We start from the raw sequence: 23,963 nt of genomic DNA, 5'->3' as shown, positions 1-23,963 counted from the left end.
TTTTCAGTTCTTTGCTTCTTCTTTTTCTGACTTTCTGATAATTTAAATATTAAAAAACCTTTAGGATTCAGCATTCTTCTACTGTGAACTCATAAGATAGTCAGTCCTCTGTTTTTTGTTCATCTGTTTTCTCCTGTTCTTTGCTGGTAATTGTTGTACACTAAACATGTTCATATGTGTCCTACACCCTAAAATACATTTTTTAAAATTTTGGGTTTTTTTTGTTTTGTTTTGTTTTGTTGTTGTTTGTGGGGGTTTGTTTGTTGATTGGTTCTTTTTGAGACATTACCTCCCTGTAGCCATACCATAGGCCTTAAACTGGCTATGTAAACCAGGCTGGCTTAGATCTCCTACATCATCCACCTGCCTCTGCCTCCAAGGTCTGCGATTAAAGGCATGCCCCCCATACCTGGCTACATTTCTACTTTTCAGCCACCCTGTTTTAAACTTTTTATAAAATGAGAAGCTGATTTTTCATACATGAATATCATTTTCATCATTCTTTACTCTTTTGTAGATCCAACTTTTAAATCACATGCCATTTTCTTTCCTCTTGAAGAGCTTTATCATTTGTCACTCAGTTTGCGGCTAATGAGCTCTTTCAGCTTCTCCTGTGTGAAAGTAAGCTATCAGTCCTTGTTTTTGAAAGATATTCTTGCTGTGTACAAAATTTGTCAATTTTTTTTTCCAAAGTTGTTTTTGATACCCTTCAGTTTTCTTCTGTTTGGGAATCTAGTTGCAGATGAGTTAGAACACTCAGTGTTTCCTCTACCTCCAGAGAATAGTTTTCAGGTTTTTTTGTTTTTCTTACTATCTTTAAGGTCTTTTCCTCCCATTTTTCTTTAGGGTAGTTTCTATTACTATGCCAAGACTCACTAATACATACATATATATAGAGAGAGAGAGAGAGAGAGAGAGAGAGAGAGAGAGAGAGAGAGAGAGAGAGAACACACACACTCTACTATTAATCATCCAGTGACTTTTTCACTTTGGATATTTTTCATTTCTAGTTTTTAACATTTGAGTCCTTTGTGTGATGTTTCATTCTTTTCTTCTTATTCAGTCTTCTTTAAATACTTCAATGATAGTTTCCTACTATTTGACTGTCATGTGATATTTCCATTATTTTGTCATTATCTGACCTATTTGGATTGTTGGCTTGTTTTCTTTCATCTTCTTTCATCACATTTTCATATCAGCATCATCAGTAATTTTTACTTGGACATAGGACACTGAACGTTTAAGTTTCTGAATATCTGAAGTTTATGGTTTTCCTTTGAAAAGACTTGATCTAGCCAACTTTCAAGGTATTTGCAGTTTTGTTTTTTTTTTTTATCATTTTGTGCTTTCTTTGTTTTCCAGTGTTTGTTGCCATTGTTTGTAGCTCTTTGGGGAGTGTGGTCATAGTAGTATTTGCTGGAGGAACAGATTAACCCCACTACTAAAGTGTGGTTTGGGGGATCTACTGAATATTTTGGAATATCCAGGACTTTACCCCTCTCGGTGTTCTAGCCCTGTGTGTATGCTTAGGAGGTGTTCTGTTGATAGCCTCTGTCCATTCTTTGGCCTTGTAGAGAGGTTCCGCATACCACATACCTTGTGTTAAACTGACTCCAGGGTTACCTCTGCAAATTACTGGACTTTTTTCTTTGTAGCCCTCTTCTGCTCATTACCCTGTCCTTCAGCTTACAACTGTCTCATTCTCCCTGAATTCATCTTTTTTTCTGCACAGCTGAATTATAGACTGCCCTTTGTGAAGCTTCATTGCAGAATGTTGGTGATCTTAGGTATTCCACATTTTTTTTTTTTATTTTCTCTTGCTCTTGTACATATCTCTCGTTTCTGTTTCAGAAAACTTGAGTGCAGAGTTTTTTCTAAGTTGCCCAAGCTGGCCTTGAATTCATTCAGCAGAGCAGGCTGCCCTTGAACCTGGCAATCCTCCTGTTTTTAGCCTTAAAAGTAGCGGGGATTTCAGACCTGGTCCACCAGGCTCAACTGATGGTCTCATTTTTAATATTCAAATTGCCACATTATACCTGCTGTGCATCAGCACAGTGATAGCACCTGTAATGTAAATGAGCATATGCTTATTCTGTAGGTAATAAAAACACAGATATTATTCTTAAAAAGGATATATTACAACAAGGACTCCAGAACTATTTGTTTAATTAAGCATGAATAAACACCCTTCAGTAAACATTCATTCATTCTGCCTCCCTCTTTTTAAATTGCTGTGTGGTACATTATGTACAAATTGGTGGTAGAGGAATTTGTTGTTGTTTGACTTTGGAGAGTAGTAAAATATATGTGCTATAAAAAACTGCATGGGGGACTGGAGAGTTGGCTCAGCAGTTAAGAGCACTGACTGCTCTTGCAGAGGACCCGGGGTTCAATTCCCAGCACCCACATGGTGGCTACGAACCGTCCTTAACTCCACTTCCCAGGGAATCCGAAGCCCTCTTCTGACCTCTGAGGCATTGCACAACACAGGTGCACTCACATACATGCAGGCAATACACTCGTACACATAAAATAAAATAATAAAATAAAATAAAGTAAAGTAAAGTAAATAAAATAAATTAAATTAAATTAAAATAAAATAATAAAATAAAATAAAGTAAAGTAAAGTAAATAAAATAAATTAAATTAAATTAAAATAAAATAATAAAATAAAATAAAATAATAAAATAAAAAATACTGCATGGTATAATTTAGTCTTTGACTCAGAAGTTCCTTCACAAAGGATTAACTAACCATGTAGCAAATATTTATAATATACTTGAAATAGTGTAATATTTTTAATTCTATCTTTTGAAAGAAAATTTGCTTTTAAACATCATTATATATCATCTTTCAGCGTCACATTCTCTTAATGTAATAAAACATCATTCTTCACTATTGCTTTCGTATATAATTTTGTGTTTGTGTCATATACACATTTTTATATTTTTCCTGGAGAAGCAAAATGTTAGAGTATTTGTATTCAGAGTCTGGGGAACTTTAGATAATGCATACCTTCAGTATTAGTACATGTTTGTCTCCTAAATGACTCACATTAAATTAAAGTTGTGTTGGAAATTATTTAATCCTCTCACATATGCCTCAGTACTCATTAAATAATCTTTCTTGAAATGAACATATTTCTATGATAAATACATTTTCTTGCAGATGATTCTAGCTATACATGTGTTTGTTTTACTTCTATAGTTTTCCAAGTTAGAAATTAATTTTTCATTGTTTTTCTGTTCTTACAATGGATTGCTTGTTTCAGACAAAGCTCTGTATGAAAGTGATATTTTTTCATCTATATGGCAAAAAGATAAGTGTATTTACTAATTTTCATAAGGAGATTTAAGATCTTTGTCTTTATCAGAATAGAGAATGTATTTTCTAGTATGTTTTCTAAGCCTCAATTGTAAGCCACATAACCAATTCAGAAATATAATAGCAAATTCTCAGAGGGTCCTGTTCTTCGATTAAGAGTGTTACTATATAATAATGCCTTTTTGGTACAGACTAAATATACTTGTAAATAATGGCAAAATTGTATGGATCAAATTCATAAACATTATTATACCATATTTCAAGCATATCAGGTTAATTTTTAAATTATAATCACTAAAATGAACAACCATGGTTACAGTGATGTAGGAACAATTTGATGTTTGTCTCAGAGGAGATAGACATACTTTTTCTCCATCTTTATTGACAATGACGGAAGCTAAATTAACTAATGAGGGACTGAAGTGTTTACACAGAAATTACTCACTTTCTTATGGAAGCAAGAAAAGTGCTGGCTTAATTTTTCTTGTGTCTGCTTTATACTTAGGTCCTGTGATGGCTATTAACACAAGCCAAGGTGAATCTAGAAATCAGCCTCCCTCCTTCAGGACCTGGCCTTTTACCTGTGCTAAAAAAGCCATTTGTCCCCCAGATTACTAGGAGACTGCCTGTTCTCCTAGATGGTTAACATAAGATAGTATGCAGTGTTTGTTATTATGGTGGGAGGATAGGAAGGAAAGACCTCCTAGAGATGTGAAACTGTAGTTATTATCTTGCCTCACTTTGTCATGTTCTAGTCACCAGTGTTTCCATAGTGACCAATCAATTAATGTGTGTTAACTTTTTGTATTTGTGGATATGCTTGTTTTAAAGAGATTAAAGTATGTTTAAAATAATCATTTGGGATTTGGGGAAAGCAAGTATTTCGTTTATTTGAGGTTGATAATTCTGTTTATAATCATGGCAGTCTGCCAGTAGTCTCTGCTGCTTAGATGTGGACATAGAGCAAAAGGGTATTTAGATTTATATGAGTATCCTTTGGACAGAGGAACATAACAAAAACATTTGGAGATAGAAGTAGAGAGGCCAATCACATTGAAAAATATATTATAGGCAAGCATTAGCATACCACTTTAGTCCCAGCAGTTGGGGATTGCTGTTAGTTTGAAGCTAGCCAGGACTACATAGTGAGTTCCAGGCCAGCCTGAAGTACATAGCAAGACCGTGTCTCAAAAAGCCGAAGGAAAAGTATACTGTTAAATTAAAGGCTGTTACAGGAGGAAATCAAAGAAGATGGAAAGAAGCCAGGAACCGGAAGCTCTCAGCAGTACCTGTAGTTGAATGTTAGAAGAAAAGGCGGTTGCATTCAGGAAATGGCACTTCATATACTTAGTTTGGCTGTGTATCAGTTTAAGATGATTGTAATTTAATTACGGAGTGACAGTGTATGAGGAGAGTATGTAAAATTTTAGAAGTTCATAATAATGGAGAACATGTTGCTTTGTGTGCTTTAGAATTAGATTTGCTTGCTTATTGGAGAAAATCCAAAATAATGAGGACGAAGTAAAATAAGGATTTACTCTCTTGTTGGAAAGAAAGTCTTGTTTTAGCAGCACTCAGCACCAGTATGCCATCTCCATGAAGTTATCAGGAACCCAAGCCGATAACAGTTCCAAAACTGCTAACCAGCACAGTTGCTAAGGCTGCAACAAGCTGAACAGTTGTGTTCAGTTATCTCAAGTAGTATTCTTGTCAACATGGAAGAGCCAAAAAAGCTCTTTTCTTGTGATTTCCGCTTTAATAAGACTTTCCTGGAGTCTCCTCAGCAAGTCCTAGTTCTATGAAGTTGGTTTTTATACAGAGTTGATTTTATACAAAATGTACTCTTTTGGCTAATCTCCTTAGCAAGAAAGATGCAAAGAAAGGGTGTGGGAAGACACCTTGCACTTCCGGCTATAGTAGTACTTATTCACATGACCGAGAACATTTCCAGAAGTATGCTAGAAAGACAAGAAAAGACTCAGATCCATGGGCAATGCATGTATGTCAAAATTGGGTAGCAGAGCATAGCATGAGCAGCCTGAGACTTGGGAAGACCTTGAAAAAACACACCCATGTCAGTAGCAGCAGATGGGTGCTGGAAAGATGACTCCAAGAGTGTGGATGCTCTCAGAGGACCCAAGTTCAGTTCTCAACACACACATCGGGGGATTACAGCTGTCAAAAATCCAGCTCCAGAGGATCAGACACCCTCTTCTGGACTCTTAGAGCTCTGCACTATTGTGTATGTGTGTGTGCGCACACACAACACACACACACACACACACAGAGTGAAAATAGTAAAAATCTCTACAGAGCAGCAATATCAGAGGGGAAAAACTTGTTAAGTCCCAAGATAGAGGACTGTGAGAGAATTAAGCAAAAAAAGCATTGTTACTCAAGAAGATTATACCTTGAAGTGGATTCTTGATGTGACATTGGGTTTTAATGAGGAACAAGAAAAGGATCCAAGGAAATATTGGGCATATGCTAATAATGAAGCAGTAGTTCCACAGGATTGGGGTATGAACAGAATATAGGGACTACACTGGAATAAGGAAATAGTTCAAAAGATTGGAAATGCAGTAACACAGTGATCCTTGACCTTTTTATCATCTGTCTGCTTGAGCTACTGTACTCCAGTCTCCAATATATTAAGTACATGATTTATTGCATGTTGATGTTCTAAGTTTATTTGTGTCATAAGAGATCCATAAAATAGATATTTGAGAAAGCCAAGATAAAAATGTCATTAGATATGCTAGTATTTTCTTTCCACAATCCAGCCAGATGCTTGGCTGATACCTGGGCTCATGTGCATGCCAAAGGCTTCCACTTCCATATAGCTGAGTGTGGTTACTATAGGAGAAAAGTTAGTAGCTTGACCCTGGCATGGCACTGAACCCTTGCCTGTCAGAGACCCTGTCTCAAAAAGACCCCCAAAAAAAAATTAAGAGCATGTCACCTAATGTCCTTCAGGAAAGTTTGACAATACCTTAACACAAAGATTAAATTTAGGGGAAGAAAAAGCATTGTATCATTTGTAGATGTTGTCATATAAGAGATGACATTTCATCCCAGGATCTCAGCAAAACCAATAGGCAGAAAGTATACAAAGTGAAATATATGGGGTGGGTTCCACATTCAAGAGTATGGCAACACAATTTGGACTTGGTAGGAAAACAAAACAAAACAAAAAACACCAAGTTGGGGAGCTGAGTGAGTAGAGAGGTGGGGTGGATCTGGGAGTAGTGGAGGGAGGGGGAATATGATCAAAATACATTGAATGAAACTAAAGAATTAACAAAAAATGTTTTTTTACCAAAAGAAGGAACCACAGATCATTAGAAAAAGGAAAGATAATATGTTAAATGATTTTTGAAATAAATGCCAGTACTTGAAGATTGGATACAAGTTAGAGTTAAATTTTGAAACTTAAGCCTTTAAGAACAAAACAGAAAAATCATGCTGTATATTGCATCTCTACAAATAAAAAGAACTTCCAAAGCATAGGTTTATTGGGTGGGGAAAATGTCACAAATGCAAGCATCCTAAGGTTCTGGATTTTAAAACATTCCTAAATTTAAAGCTATAGTATTTGTAGCCAACATATTTCTTATGTGAAGAGCTCATATGATATACCCTGAAAGAAGAGACACAACTCATGAAGGAAGTGGTCAGAGTTCTATCAAGGTCAAGTAAAAAAGAACTGACTAAAATACGCCTATGCTTATGCAACTGGAAAGAAATAGAAGTGGTTTGACAACAGAGGATATTCAACTATAATTTAATGTGGGTCAGAGTGGATGAAGAGTTTCCAACATACTCATGAAGTAAAAGACCTGGACAAATTGCTAAAGAATATGACTGGTTTAAAAAAAGATGAAAAAGTGTCACATTGGTGACCTAGGCAATGGATACTTAAACCGAACGAGGTACTATGGTTTTGTTTTTGGTTTTCAGGTTAAAACCTTTTTATGTGTTCATCTCTGTTTCTGGCTACCGTGCAAAGGATTCATAATGCCTCTGCACCGTGTGCCAGTGTAAATCTGTATGCCACTTTGGAAAGTCTGTTTGTGGGGAGGGGAGGCTGGAGAGATGGCTCAGCAGTTAGGAGCACTGACTGCTCTTGCAGAGTATCTGGGTTCAATTCACAGCACCCACATGGCAGCTAACAACCATTTATAACTCCATTTCCAGGGGATCCAACACCCTCTTCTGACTTCCAAGGGCGTTGCACAACATGGGTGCGCTTTCACATATGCAGGCAATAGACTCATACACATAAAATAAATATAGTAAAAATAAAATTTTTAAAAAGAAACTTTTTGTTCTGTCTTTACTGCCTAAGTGGATCAAATATTTTTATTTGATGAGAACTATGAGGAAGTATATGTTAGTAAGTTAAATTCAAACTCTAGCATTATACCCTTAAAAGCCTAATATTAAAAAGTACTTCAAATTAAAAATCACTGAAATTAAAGACAGGTAGAATAAACAATTGACTGTTTCATGGGTATGTTAATATACTTTCCAAGAGGATTTTGTTTGGTAGACAATTATAATTAATTGCAAAATCCCTTGAGTAACTTACATATTTAAGCCTTATTCTAAACCACGAGTAAATAAACAGTGATACACTTATGGTGAACACGGCAGGGTAGACAGTTGGGCTCCCTGTCCCATGGAAGCATAATCTGTGATAATGAATGATGGAAGTGGCTTTTAAATGTGGGACAGAATGAGCTATTCCATCACTCATGAAGTTATCTATTCAGAAAATGTCTATGGAAGGCCAGCCATTAGCTTAGATGCCAGGGATACAGCAGTGAACCGGGTAGATGTCTTCATGGAATTACCTTCTAGTTGCCAGAGATACTGAGTCGAAATAAGTAAGAGATGGTAAGGAGAAATGTAAAACAAGGAGGTAGGACATTGTACACGATTCCATTGGGTCTTGGGGTAGGAAGGGATTTATATCTAGCTTGCAGCAAGTAAAGAACTACAGGCTAGTAGTTTTCTTTATCACAAAAACCAGTGTGGCAGAAGATTTTAGCAGTTCTAATTCATACAGTAGAATACTGAAGTAGCCGGTATATATCTAATAACATTTTAGTTATCAGGAAACTACAAACTCACAGTGGGGTGCAGCCTTCATTCCTCAGATTGACATGATTTATGTTTAATATCTGTTTTCTGTGAATTTAGGGAAGATGATTGCTTACATATATTATAGATTTATCTGCATATTGGTACTTCATTTTAAAGGATAGCTTAAGAGTAGCTTTCAAAATGAAAGTGACACACCAGGAATTCCACCACTTGGTTCTATCCCCAGGAGCTCTTGACTGTCCACATAAGGAGGTATGGTAGCGCAAGGTCAGTTGTAACAATGAAACTTTGAGAACTGCGTCAGTGCTAGAAAAATACATGTGTGCCGTGGAAATGCTAGTGCTGATGGACCTGCAGTCCAGGCTGAATTTACCAGAGGGCATTATAGACATTGAATGGGTGCTCGTGGTGTGAGAAGAGACCCCACAACTGTTTCTAGTTCTTTCTACTGTAAAAAAAACATAATTGTGATGTTTGTCAGAGAGATCTTTAGCTTTAGCCTTATCTCAAATGTTTTTATTAATGTTTAAAGAAATTTGTTTATTTAAAGGGATAGTATACATAGAGATGACAGACCGTTCTCCCTGTCCTTCAGTTTAGGGCTCTTCAGGCACTGTCCTCATCCACATTTACAGAAGGTCACTTACCTGGAGCTTGAGAAGTGCTCTTTACATAAGGTCTTGATGCTATTGTTACTGTTTTGAGTGTTTTGACTTACAGGTCCCTTTGACAGTGTAGGGCCTACCTAGTTTTTGTTGTTTTATTACCACGAAGACAAAAGAAGACCTTTCTTGATTAAAAAAAAAAAAAAAAAAAAAAAAAAGTGCACCATGATGGCTCTCGGGTGCTTTCAATGAGTTTTTTGTGTTCTTTATAAGTAAGACTCATAGAAAATCAAAAGTTTTAATTTACTCAAATACTAAATTACTAGGCAAAATATTTTAAATATTGGGTCACTTAGAAGGAAATTTAAAAGTGTATTTGTTTAGCTGATTCCTGTCTTGCAAGATGGCAGATAAAAAAGCAAGAAGCTGGGCGCAAAGGAGAAGCTTGGAGCAAAGAAAGCATGCTGCTGCCTGTTTAAAAAGAATCAGCCTGAAGCCAAATACTCAGGAATGGGGCGCCAAGCTGCAGCCAACCCTGGCCTCTTAGAACTGGCAGCTGTCCAGCCATGTGCTCCAGAAGGCCCTGCAGAAAAGGGAGTACTCAGCTGCCAAGTCCAGGGCTGGAAAGAATAAGATTTGCAGAACGAGTTGTTGGGGCAAGAGTGGTTAGTGCCCCGGGGTGTACAGTTAGAATGCCGAGGTATTATCCTGCTCAGGATCTGATGCAAACGCCCCCTTAGCCCACAGTAGGGCTGTGCCTGCACCACTTCTGGTGGCCTCTGTCTCAGCAGTACGCACTTCCAACACGGCTGCTCCCTGAGCCCAAACAGCAGCATCACAGAGCGTTGTTGGGGAGAGAAATACCAGATAATCAATGGAGCAGCCCAGGCCCATCAGAAAGCTGTGGAGTCAAAATTTTCCCAGAAAATCAAAGCCACTCCTCAGCCAGTGTGACAACACAATCCATTTTTGTTCTAAAACAGAATTTCCCCTCCCAAACTGGTGTTCTAAATTTCTTAACCAAGAACCTAGTTCAATAACCGGTGCATGCTTTTAAAAGTACAGTTGTTGAAATGAACGTCTTTTTCTTTTGTAGGCCGTTTGTATGCTATGCAAACTGGGATGAAGATTGATAGTAAAACTCCTGAATGTCGTAAATTTTTATCAAAGCTAATGGATCAGTTAGAAGCTGTAAGTTAAATGCTAGCAGTTTATTATCTGATTGTTTTAAATGGCATTTTGTTTTATGTGTTTATGCAAGTGTTTGTGGTCACTTTAGGCCTAACCCTAGCAACACTTAGTAATGTCATTATACTACTTACAGAAACACGAAGAATTTGAAAATTCACACTGTATACTGGGACAGTTACAACTGTAACCAGGTTCCATTATCTTTGCGTATATATTTTTTTAATGTTCCTTGAAGTCACAGTTTTTTGTTTTTTGGTTTTTTAAAATATTTTATTTATTATTTTTATTTTATGTGTGTGCACGTATTGCCTGCGTGTAGGTAAGTGCACCGTGTCGTGCAGTGCCTGCGGAGGACAGGAGAGGCTGTCAGATCCCCTGGAACTGGGGTTACCAGCAGTTGTTAGCTGCCATGTGGGTGCTGGGATTCGAACCCAGGTCTTCTGCAAGAAAAACTAGTGTTAACACTGAGCCATCTCTCCAGCCCTGCATATTACATTTTGTGTCTAGCTTTTTGCTCATCCTTTCATAAACAAAGAAACCTGTTTCCCTCCTGTGCTCACATGGATAATTGATTAGGAATTCTAAAGTAACTCTTACTAGAATTAAATGGGCTATTCAGTGAACGAATGGAATCATGAAGGAAATGGTATCAATTGCTTATTCTCTTTTCCTCCCTCTCAATTCCAGGGCAGGGTGGCAGACATCCTCCTCTCCTCCCAGGACTGTGGTAGCTGACTAATAAGTCACAGTCTTAAACATGATCAAAAAAAATGCAGGTTACTGTGGAGTTGGCTATTGAGGGAAAATTGGTTTGATTGGGTACAGTAAGTAAAGAATGTGATGCCAGCCATAGTAGCCTTAGCAATCAGGGTTTTACATTGTAACTCCAGTTCCCAGCTGTCCTGGAGTCCTGATTCCTGGTGAGTGTGCAGGTAAGCCAGTACGCAGTGTTCCTCCATGGTTTCTGCTCCACCCACCGAATGGATGCTGGGTCCTTTGTAAGAGCAGCCATGGCCTTAACTGCTCAGCCATCTATCTATCCAGCTCCTAATAAAAGCAATTTTAGCCAATAATACAGTTACACAAATCTGATATTCCTAAAAATCATTTTATTTCAGTATGGCAATCCTAGAAAAGAAAAAAATAGAAGCTGTTTTGCTTTTAAAATATTTCAAATGCTGTTTGTATAGTGGAGGGATATACAAACTGGAAAGCTACATATTTGTAATTTTATATTTATTTGAGATATATATGTCTAAATTGAAAATAATCTGATAATGAGTTTGTATCATTTTATACCTTTCTTAGAGTAGTATGAAATCTCCTTTATACATGTTCTAAGAGATACTGTTAACACAGTGATGCTTCTATTATATATATAATGCAAATTGAAGTGGTAAAAAATTAAAATTTTAAATTTTGTGCTTGAAGTTTCTAATTCCATGTTGGGGGATGCTTAGGATAATCTTTAGAAGGATTTGGCTTTTTGCCAGGATACTTAGACATGCTGTCTTTTTATTTTTAATTATTTTAATCTTTATAGCTAATTTATACTTAAGTGTGAGCTGTGTTAAGAATTGGGCTTTTAAGATTGAAACATTTCAATGAGGTACTTTTGTGAGATTCAGTGTTATAGCTTTTATTGAAATGAATGCAAAATAATTTACTTAAAGGGGTTATTGGGATTATTTGTGCTTAAATAGACTTCTGAGGATACAAAATCATAAGCTGTATGTCTGGTCTTACTTTAGCTTAAGAAACAATTGGGGGATAATGAAGCTGTTACTCAAGAAATAGTCGGCTGTGCCCATTTGGAGAATTACGCTCTGAAAATGTTCTTGTATGCAGACAATGAAGATCGAGCTGCCCGCTTTCACAAGTAAGAAAATAAATATTTTCAAAGGTCAGCTGCTACGTGACCAGAATTCCCTAGTTTCCAGCTGAGTGCTTTCTGACTACCTGAGTTTTGATTCCTACAGTTTGAAATTGTAAGCCCACAGTTGTCTTTAGGTCACAAGTGTGGACCTTTCTTTTTAAAGAGAGCTGAAAGGACTGCCAGTGGAAGGCTCATCTTCTCAGTAGTCACCCTAATCAGCCACCCCTGAAACTTTAATAAAAATCTGAGGTGATTTTAGCCAAATGAAGCTTGTCTAAATGATGCCAAATATAAAAACATACCAGCCAGTGCCAAGCCAGATGTGGTAGCATACATCTATGATCTTAGCATTTGGGAGGTGGAGAGAAGAGGATCCTGTGAAGTTCAAGGCCATACAGGGCTGCATTGCAAGACAGTGTCTGGGGGGAAAATATGCTGTGCCAGCCAATTCAAATAGTCATTATTAATAATAGTCAGGAGCATACAATACATTATGCTTTCATGTAGTTAGACTCAGGCAATTCCCTATATTCCTAAATATAAACTGCAAATGCAATAAAACCTTATTTTAGCATATTTACTTAAAATGTGTTAGTTTCTTCTGATAATCTTAGCAGTCTAATTATATTCTTGAAATTCGATTTTATTTTTTACATTTATTTCAGTGTTTTTAAACATTGAATTATTTTTCCTACAAACACATGACTATATTTTCATGTTTTTCATTTAAATGACAGCACCTCTCTTTTCTCTTCCAGAAACATGATCAAGTCCTTCTACACTGCAAGCCTTTTAATAGATGTCATAACAGTATTTGGCGAACTCACTGATGAAGTGAGTGTACAGTCTTTACTGTCTTATTAATTGAAGATGAGTAACGTTTATCACTTTCCTTACTATGTTATTTATTTAGAACAGTGTGTCTATCAGTAGTGTAATAGAAACAAAAACTATAATTTAAAAAAATTTCTATCTACTTTTCAAAAGTCAAATGAAGCAGAGCTGTTTGTAATGTTGTATTCTTCCTAATCACTTCTTTCCATCCAGCACAGATTCATTCCACGCTCCATCATGCATCACTACTCTCTTGTCCAGCACTTTAGAATCCCATCTTCTTAAGTGTTCGTGTGTTTTTACCCTTACTTGGTAAGCACAGTAGAAGGAAGGACTTTCTACGATCATTGTCCTTGTTTTATTCTAGTCAGAAATAATATTGTCTCATTGTTTCTGGGGTAAATTCCATCTGGGACTTGGTATTTTGAGAGATACTAAAGACCTGCTTTGTCGTTGGCTTCTTGTAGTGACTCAGTGAAGCAGAACACAGTCATTTTGTTGTACACAGCAGCAGTGTGGGGTTATGAATGGAGGCAGAAACTGGTTGCCCTCTGTCTTCATAATGTGAGAATTTGAGTCTTCTAATTTGGGGTTCAGAAAGAGCTTTGAAATTTCAGCCTTTTTCAAAAAGGCCACTGGTTCATGAGTACATTAGTGTGATTTTTTTCTAATTTTTTGGTTTTTTTTAATATTTTATTTATTTTTATTATTTTTTTTTTATTTTATGTGGATGAGTGTTATGCCTGCATGTAGGTAAGTGCACTCGTGTCATGCAATGCCCACAGAGGACAGAAGAGGCTATCAGATCCCGTGGAACTGGAGTTACAGATAGTTGTTAGCTGCCATGTGGGTGCTGGGATTTGAACCCAGGTCTTCTGCAAGAACAGTCAATGTTCTTAACCACTGAGCCATCTCTCAAGCCCTTGTTTTCTTGTTTTGATCTTCTACTCCATCATCCATTCTCCTCTTGTCAGTGTTTTTGGTTTGGTTTTGTTTTAAATATTTATTTTTATTTTATTTGTATGAGTTTATTGCTTGTATGTGTGTAAGTGTGCACGTGTCATGCAGTGCCTGCAGAAGCCTGAAGAAGGTCTTGGATCCCCTGAAACTGGCATTACAGATGGTTGTTAGTTACCATGTCGGTGCTGGGAACCAATCCCAGGTCCTCTAAAGAGTAGTCAGTGCCCTTAACTGCTGAACCATCTCTCCAGCCCCAATTGTCAGCATTTTATTGAAGAATCACAGGCCCTGAAAGCCTAGTCTCCTCTGCCAAATTCCCAGGCTTTCTCTGATGATCCATACATAACTATACTATCTGCCAGTCCCTGATTGTGTGTGTAGACCTGTCTGTTCACCATCCTGTCACTTCGCACTTCAGGGATTTGTTTTTATACTGCTTTGCCTGAGTTTTCCTTCTCTTCAAGCCCTAGCTACCTTATTGTAGCCCTGCTAAGAATTTTTCCTTTTCAGGATCTCTTCAATCTAAATTAGAGTCTTTTAAATGAGTGATTGTTACATTGTGACTAGATTAACTTTGTATTATTTTTAGGATTAAATCACTCTGCAAATACTCAGAGAAGACTGTCTCTACTGTTGCTCTGTCTTTGGCGTTAAGTATAATTTGTGCTCTAAGTAAAATATCAAAACAAAAAAAGTGACTGGTTAGTTAATACTTGAAATGTTTGTGTGGTTAGTTTTTCACTTTTCTATCTGTAGATGAAAATAATATTTAGATGTGTCTACACAGAGCTTCTTTCATAAGTCTTCTCTAAGTGGCAAGATCTCACTTACTCATAGCATTTTTCTTGGTCCAATTCCTGATATTTTTTTCCCTTTCCCTTTCATGTCATTACTCAGAGTTTTACAAAATTAAACAAAGTCTATATTTTCTTTAGTCTCGACTGCCTTTTTTCTTGTTTTGCAGTTTCTAAGATATGCTTTCCTTGCCCCTATTCTGTTTCTCAGCTCTGACCTGAGATATATGTTGGTATGTCAACTTCTGATTTTTTTTGTTGTTGTCCCTGTAGCCCCAGCTGGCCTGGAACTCAGTATGTGAACCAAGCTGGTCTTGATCTCATAGAGATTTGCTCACCTTTGCCTCTGCCTCTCGAGTGCTGGGATTAAAGGCGACCACCACAACACTTTCTGATTTTCTTTTGAGTTCTGGGAGTCAAGGTCTTACTTTTAAAGATAGAGTCACCACAGTATGCATTACTTTTGGGTCTCACTTTGTAGCCTAGGCTAGCCTGGAGCTCACGTCAGTCCTCAAGCTCAGTGCTGGAATTACATATTTTGTGTTTTAAAGAAAAGGCTATCAAAATACAGGTATCTTACTTTCCTTCTCTAATAGCTCGTGTAATCTATGTGGCAAACATTATTGAAAGGCTTCCTTTTAGTTTAGCATTTTATGTTTACTTCACTATTAGCAAGTGTTTGAGAAATAAGTGACATTGGACCTTTTCTTTCCTCCCTAATATGAATTAAAATATAAAAATTACAAGTAACATATATTGGTGTTATTTTATTGTCTGTACTGGTAAGAGGTATTGAATTAATATGATTTAGTGTTCCGCTTCCGTAAAGCTTGTGTGGTGATACACTGTATTAATGATGAAGTTAAGGGAAGGAGTCCATTTGCAGTACCCACCTGTGGCCTGGCACTGTGTTTATACCCTTTACATGACTGACTTGTGTGAGAAGATGGGGACGTGAAAACCCTGTCCAAGTGCCTTGGGTCAGAATAGCGTTTCTCAAACATTAAAGATTCAGCCTCTTTAGTTATTTAATTTCTCATCCTTTCAGATTTTTTTGTTAAAGGGTAAGTAATGAATGACAAGAATGAGACTTTAAAATGTTGTTCAAAATAGGAACCTGATCACTGAGTTATAAATGTGCTCTCGATCTCTGTACTGTTTATATAGTAGGGTTCATATCCTGTGTTCAAAGTACTAGAGTCAGAATTGTTTCATATTTTGAAATACCTGCAGTAGACTACCATTTGAGCATCCCTAATTTGAGAATCAAAGTTCAAGATACCCTAGTGTGCTATAGATAGAAATGTTTTTCAATAAATGAAAATTTTGATGGAGACTATCATAATCAATCCTATATATTTACTTTACAAATATTCCAAATTCAATAAAAAATGCCAGGCGTGGTGATGCAAAACTTTAATCCCAACCCTTGGGAGGCAGAGGCAGGTGGAACTCTGTGAGATCAAGACCCTGTCCAAAAAAAAGTAAAACTATTGTCAGATACAGAACTGATAATCCCCATGAACCCCAACTAAGATAAATACAAAGAAAAATACACCCAGGACATCAAATTCAAACCAGTGAGATCCACTGGTTAGGAGAGAAAACGTAGAATAGGTAGTAAGTAGTCCTGGTAAACAGCACATTATACACAGGAGACCTTGTTTTGTAAGACTCTTGATTTTTTTTTAAAGAAAGGAAGCCAGAAAGTAATGTAGTTTAAAATACAAGTGCTAAAAGGAAGAGAAGAAAACGTTCCCACAGAATTCTGTCAATAACAATGTTAACTTTAAACAATGAATATAAATAAGTGATATTTCTAGGCAAATTAATTCATCAATAGCAGACCTCTACTAAAATAAATTGAGGGGAAGGATTTCAATTTACAGGAAGGTTTGAACACTGGGCTTAGTAATATAGGTAAGTGTAACAGACTGTATGCTTTCTTAATTTTTCAAATATATGATATCTAAATAAAAACTATTATAATATATATAATTGGTGAGCCTAAAAGGACAAGGAAGAGGAAGAAAAGGAAAACAAAAGAAAATGTAGAAAAAGTCATTTACTTCAGAGTTCTAAGTAAACAAAATTCCAAGTAGCAGTATAAAGTAAAATAAACTCTAAGAATATATTTCTGAGAGAGAAATGAGAAATTTCATAATAGTCAAGGGATTGGTTCATCAAGAAAACATTACAGTTACACTTAAGATTTTCAAATTATATGAAATAAAAATTGACAGAAAAAAGATATTTTAGAATTTATAATTATTGAAGATTTAGCTCAGTCATTGATAAAATAAGTAATTTCAATAGTCACTAAAATTAACAAATAAAAACTAGCCACTCAAAATTTATCTAGTCTAGTTATCTAGACTTTTCATGTTTTGCCTGGTGGATATGTTAGATGTTAGAACCACTTTGGGAAAAGAATCGGCAGATTTTTTTGTAAAGTTAAACACACGCCTACCCTTTAACCCAGCAATTCCTTTTCTGGTCACTATCCAAGAGAAATAAAAACATATGTCCAGAAAAAAAGCTTGCTCATAGGAAATTTACTCATAATATCCAAAAGCTGGAAACAACCCAGATGTCTACCATCTGGGCATTTGTACTGTTATTTAGATATAAAAAGGAACTACCAAGTGATGTAGCCTAGAATATAGATAAATCTTACAGAAATGCTGACAAAAGAACAACCAAATAATACACTATGTATGGTTGTGTGTGTGTGTGTGTGTGTATACTATGTGTATATATACACATATGTATATATACTATGACAAACCTAATTTATTCCAATACGAAAATAGAAAATAGTTTTAGGGGGGCAAGGGAAATTGGTCTTGAAAAGGATATAAAGGAGCTTTCTGGTTAGCTTATTTCTAATTATCATTATGCTTATTGGTAAGAGTATGAGTTTATACCTTTAGGATTTATGCATCTTAAAATATCAATTTTACTGTAAAGTGTTCAGTTTTGAAGTATTCATAGGTTGGTTTGGGATCATTTGCGAGTTCTAAACATACTTGTTCTCTGCATGAGGACTGAGCAAGTGAGAAAATACATTGAGCAAAGCAGGTTTCTTACATTTGAGAGGTTAAAATAGAAGAGGAGTAAAGACTATTGTGTTGTAAAATTACAGCGATTGTAACTCATGCTCTTGAATAATACATTAGATCATTGATATACATATGTGTATTTATGTATGCTGATTTATTTATATGGTATGCATGTTTGCGTGCATATGTTTATAGTATATATGTTTACATACATACAACCCAGTTCCTATACCTCCATACTGAGATCCTGTAAGCTGTGAGGCACTAGTAGCAGTGAACGGCCCTCTGCCTCCTTTCATTCTGAACATCAGTCTTCAGAACAGGAACCAGTACTCATACACATAGGTCTGAGTTGTAAGTTGGGTCAGGAAAAACACTAGATTAGGTTGGATCTTCTTGTACCAAAAAAATAAGGAAATGTGTTCATAACTGGGGGACCCAGAAACCACCTTGGAAAGAGCCATTTTCCATGTCAAAAGCAGTTACAGCTGTGTGCAGAGGTGCACACCATTAATTCTTCACTTGAGAGTTTGAGAGAAGAGGATTTTAAATTGGAAGTCAGCCTAAGCTCTATTAAGAGCCCATCCAGAGAGAGAGAGAGAGAGAGAGAGAGAGAGAGAGAGAGAGAATAAAAATTTCAGCATCAATATAAATCTAGTAATAGTGGATGATAGCCTCTGCATATGTCAGTTGGTCCAAAGGAAGACTCTTAAATACAATAAAATGAATAAGTACTGGAAGAACAGAGAATGCTGTTGATAGAATTCTAGTAAATATCTCCCCTCAGATTGCTTAGTAACTTCAAAGAGAAAAAACAGTAAACATAAGGAAAAAGATGGCATGGACCTCTTTAACGAAATCATGAGAGCTGACATCGCTAGTACTGGAGCAAGCCAACATCACCTTACCCTTAATAAGATCAGCTGAAAATGGCAAACAGCACTCGACGGTAATGCTGCTCAAAATGCATGATGTGCGCCTAGCCGTGAAGCAGCCAAAAATCCAGTCGTTTAGCATTTTCTAACTGTTAGCATTTTTATACCAAGGTCAGGAAGTACTAACATCTGCTTCAGTTGAAGTCTAGATGAACAGAGTTGCTAAAGGTGACTCACGTATTAATGTATGCTTCTTAGCTTAGATCTCTGCCTGGAAGAGCAATAACTACAGAAAACATTTTGGGACAGGTGATGAGTAGTTTCAGTGTGGACCAGAGAGAAGGGTTGTAGGCTAATAGTCCTGATTTTGATAATCATTGTAAATGAGATTGTCTTTCATCTTAGAAATATAAATGAAAAGGCAGGGGTGACACTGTGGTTAATTTAAACAGTGGAAGAATGATTACAGGGTATGTGGAGTACCTATTCTGTTATTTGAACTTTTTTTTATAAGCTTTATGAAACTATTAGTGAACAGTTAATGTCCATTGTTCTTTGGAAATCTTGACTAATTTGAATGTGCATTCCAATAATATGATAATAGAGTAGACAAATTTAAGTATATGAATTAAATTTTAGTTATTTTTGGAGTATAGTTTTGCTTTCCTTTTTAAAATCTTATTTCATAAAATCATGGCTGCTTTGAAAATTATGTAACTGTATAAGTGTTGGCTCAACCTGTCAGGAAATATATAATCAATAATTATAAACGCTTCAGTGTATTAGTCATAATTATAACAAATGTGTTTATTATTTGTTTCTCAAACATTTCTTATTATATTTCATTGATCCTGGAATTACATAGACTTGTTGTTTATGTAATATCCTTTAGTGACCATGCATCACTAGGATGATTAGCTGGGATTACTAGTACTTTTTGTAGCACTACTGTGAAAATGTTAGGAAACTTGTAGATTTCTCCCTCATGAATTCATTTTTTGTGCTTTTGTGTATAACTTAGGGAAACTCACAGATGTCCTCAACCCTGCCCACTAAGCTTAAGTCAAAGTGTGTACTCAAGTTTCATACCCATTCATTAATTAACAAAGAAACTTATTGCTGGGGCTAGAGAGATGGCTCAGCAGTTTAGAGCGCTGTCTGCTCTTGCAGTTCCCAGTACCCAAGAGGTGGCTAGGTGGCGAACAACCATCTGGAAATCCAGTTCCAGGGATCCGATGACCTCTTCTGGCCTCTCAGGCACAGATCTACTTGCATGCATTCAGAGAAAACACTCATACGCATAAAATAAAAATAAATTTTAAAATGTTTAAGAAGTTTAATCCTGTGTTTCAATGTTGTTATAGTATGGTTTCTACACAGCCACCTTCAGAATTGTGTGGTACCTGGTAGAAAGTATGAATCCCCAAATCTACCCACTGATTAGTTCACCAAATACTTGTGAGGTTGTACTTTGTACCACACACTGTTCTACAGTCTCCCAGTACAGCAATGCATGAAATGCCTGACCTTACTGAAATCGTTTTCTTATATAGAGACAGTAAACAAATTTGTAAGTACAGTATAAACTATGTCAAATTATACATGTCACAGCGAAATTGAAGGTGAGAATAAAAATTTTTACATAAGTTGCTTGAGGAAGGCCTTCCTTCCAGGCAACATTTTAGCTTAGCAAAACCTTGAAGGAGGTTAGGGAAGTCCTCCCACAGATATTCTAGGAAGAGGTACATTTTCAAGAAGGTCTTGGCTACCTATGGGGGTAATATGGCTGAACTGGGAGTGACAAGAAGGAGAATGGTAGAAGATAAACAGGGGGAGGGGAAATAACAGTGATAAGATTTGTCTTTATTTTGGGATCCTTACTGTTTCCAGTGTAATGGACAAGGATGGCAAAGGGGAGGTGGCCCACAAGTATATTATTAGTCAAGATGAGAAACAATGCTCACTCAGAACAGAACTGACAGTGAAGATCATGATGAGAAATATTTGGATTCTGAATATATTTTTACCATGGATTTGATAGAAATTAAGAGACATGTTGATAAGAGTGTGAGAGAAATTGAGGACTCTGAAATAACTGTGCACTTGGATTTGAGCATCTATTAAGAATGGTGTTGTAGGCTGTGTGTGATGGCAGGAACATGTAATCCCAGCACTCAGGAGACAGAGGTTGAGGTCCAGGACAGCCTAGAATACATAGTGATTTTAAGCCTAGCCTATTAAAGTCCTGTCTCAGAAAACAGACCAAATAACAAAAAGCAGAGTTAGCATTTTCAGACATAGGAGCAGATTTAGTTGGGGGTAGAGACCAAGTGATAGACTTGAACTTTGAGAAAGCTGCCAAGCCTACAAATGAAATGTTGAATTATGTAGTCAAGGTTCAGAAGAAGTCTGAACAAATGTAAATTTGGGAATCTGCTATAGGAATTGTTTCTTACAGCCAAAAACTTAATCAGAGAATCAAGGTTAAGTGTCAGAAGAAAAGGTATCTAAACTAAATTGCTGGCACTCCATGCCTTATGTAGCAGTGAGCCAGTTTAAAGGAAAACAGGAGACCCTGCTCCCAGTAAACTAAGTACAGATGTACAGAAACAGTGGAAATGACAGGGCTCTTCGTCCTGCAGGGTCCAGAAAGACGGTGTCCAGTGTCAGATGTTCAGCCCGTAAGTATTGTAGCAAAAGCAAGTGCAGCAAGTGATGAGGATGAAAACTGGATTCTAGGTTCAAGAGAAAATTAAGAGATGAAATGGAGGCAGTTTATGTAGAAGAGTCTTCCTAGAGTAGGTCTTTTGTATGCCACTGGAAAACAATTTATATCAGACTTTACAAGTTTGGGATAAACTCAGTTTTTTTTTTAAATTTTTTTTTATTATTTTCATTTTATGTGTATGAGTATATTGCCTGCATGTATGTGAGTGCACCCATGTCATACAACACAGCGGAAGTCAGAAGAGGGCTTTGGATTCCCCTGGAACTGGAATTAAGGACAATTGGTAGCCTCCATGTGGGGATACTGGGAATCGAACCTGGGTCCTCTGCAAGAGCAGTCAGTGCTCTTAGCTGCTGACCCATCTCTCTAGCCCCCAAACTCAAGTTTTTTATTACATCTCCTTCCATTCCTCTTGGCACTTAATTTGAGAAACACCTGATCTCCTTTTGTGTTTTCCTACCAGTTGCTCTTAGGGGTCGTAAGTGCAAATGAATTAAAAAGTCAATGGAAACATGTATATACTATTGCTGACTCTAGTAGCTGAAATTTGCAGTTGTCAGTGATTTCCATCTATCAAGTTACAAAACAGGAACTTAGAGGCCAGGGACAAAAGTAAAAGTTCTTTTTTGCAATTCCTGTTTCCCAGAAAGGATGTCTTAATCAGCCAAAGGGAGTTAATGGGTTTCAAAAATATTGACATCTTGAAATTCTCGTCTTAAAATATTGTATATCGTCTCATATATTTTATAGAAAACAGTGTTAAATGTGCATTAACTAAAGTTAAAACTATAGAAATTTTCTGATTTTTTTTTCACACCAGGATACTGAAGTTAAGGTGATTTAGAAAATGTAGAATAAAAAAGCTTTATTGCTTTATGTGCCTTGGGGAAAACTTTTCAAATTTGTTTACTAAATAAATAAGCCCATTTCAGCTTAAACTAATAATTTCTTAACACATACTAGTAAAGGTACCCAAGGTAGTTTAAATATCTCTACTCCTTTCATAATAGGACAATAAAACTTTGCCACTAAATCTACCGACAAGTTTAAGTTATTCGGATTGTGTTTTTAAACATCATAAAAGCAGACCCCCAAGAAAATGTGAAATAAAAAACTTTATTGCTTTATGTGCCTTGGGGAAAACTTTTTAAATTTGTTTACTAAATAAATAAGCCCATTACAGCTTAAACTGATAATTTCTTAACACACTAGTAAAGGCACTCAAGGTGGTTTAAATATCTCTACCCCTTTCATAATGGGGCACTAGGACGGAAACAATTTTATAGACATTATAATAAAACTTTTCCACTAAATCTACCTACTAGTTAAGTTATTCAGATTGTGTTTTTAAAGATCCTAAAAGCAGACAAATTTAAATTTTCCTAAACCATTTATTTGAAAAATTAACCTCTTTATCTATTAAATACACCCTGCATTAATATGTATATTTTAGCTTAAAGTTCCATTTAGCCTATTTCTCTGGGGTACCTAGGAGTTACAAACTTGGTTGCAAAGAAACCCAGACATTTCCCTTGCAGACCTTTTCTGAAATGTGGTATCATGCAGACCTTAGCTATGTGTTCTACTGAAGATCTCTTTAAATCTGTCAAGCTCTAGACCGTTGTAGTATCAGCAGTAGGATATAGGGGTGGCCAGACTCAGAGTTACACTCTGCAAATACATATTTTATCTCAGAATATAGCATAGCCCATCTTAAATGCTTATCTTTTTACTCTACTATGGTCTAATAACACTATAAAAATACTCTCTTTTAGAATGTGAAGCACAGAAAGTATGCAAGGTGGAAGGCAACATATATCCATAACTGCTTAAAGAATGGGGAGACTCCTCAAGCAGGCCCTGTTGGAATAGAAGAAGATCATGGTACGTATTTGTTAGTCCTAAGCAAAAATGCTTCAGTAGAATCATAGGTTTTCAGAAGATTTTAAAGTTTTCAGAAGGTACAAGCAATTTTTTCATCCTTGAGAATTAAATATAAAATTATGAACTTGGGGACAGTGGCATGTTAAAGCTGTCCGTGTAATTTCTGACCAAGTCAGCAGTGGCTTGGCTGTCTCCTGCATCTAATCAGATTTCATTCTAGTACCGGAAAGATGATCCTCTTACACTGTAATTTAAAAAGTGCCTCCAAATCACAACGAACTCTGTATTAGAACTGTATCATTTTTGTCTGTCTATTTGAATTTTTGTGTGTGTGTGGAATGTTTTTTTAGAGTGTGTGGGGTAGTATTTCACTTGGCTCAAAAATTACAAAACATTTAAAAAACGGAAATTTTTTCATTTTTGTATTCTTCATCTTCTTAGATGATGCCAAAACTCAGGTAAGTAAATATTTACTTTAGTTTTTTTATTTTTACAGAGATCATTTTTTGTTAAATTTCAAACAAATGGTTTCAAACAAATGGAAATAAATATTTATATTTATTTATTTTCCCCCATTTTCACAGTTTTACCCTTGACTTTAAAAAATAAAAATTATTATACAACAACAAAGTTTTGTACAGGAAAATTTACCATTATATAGCAAATGTGAGTTTATAAATTTTAATCATGAGAAATATGAACATATTATTTTTCTTGATCT

General features: G+C 36.1%; 1 protein-coding gene across 1 annotated transcript in view; it reads left to right on the top strand.

Annotated features, from left to right (window-relative positions):
- Positions 1–23,963, top strand: part of Vta1 (vesicle trafficking 1) — an 88,386-nt gene that overhangs the window by 28,218 nt on the left and 36,205 nt on the right. Inside the window, exons 2-5 of the mRNA XM_008829829.2 lie at positions 10,135–10,229; positions 11,981–12,108; positions 12,864–12,939; positions 23,134–23,242. Coding sequence (XP_008828051.1) covers positions 10,135–10,229; positions 11,981–12,108; positions 12,864–12,939; positions 23,134–23,242 — 408 coding nt within the window. The remainder of the gene's footprint in view (positions 1–10,134; positions 10,230–11,980; positions 12,109–12,863; positions 12,940–23,133; positions 23,243–23,963) is intronic.

This window comes from Nannospalax galili, unplaced genomic scaffold, assembly GCF_000622305.1.
Source record: "Nannospalax galili isolate Female #2095 unplaced genomic scaffold, S.galili_v1.0 scaffold154, whole genome shotgun sequence".
NCBI lineage: Eukaryota > Metazoa > Chordata > Mammalia > Rodentia > Spalacidae > Nannospalax > Nannospalax galili.
The sequence above is the reverse complement of the archived record's forward strand: the minus strand, read 5'-3'. Positions and strand labels throughout refer to the sequence as shown.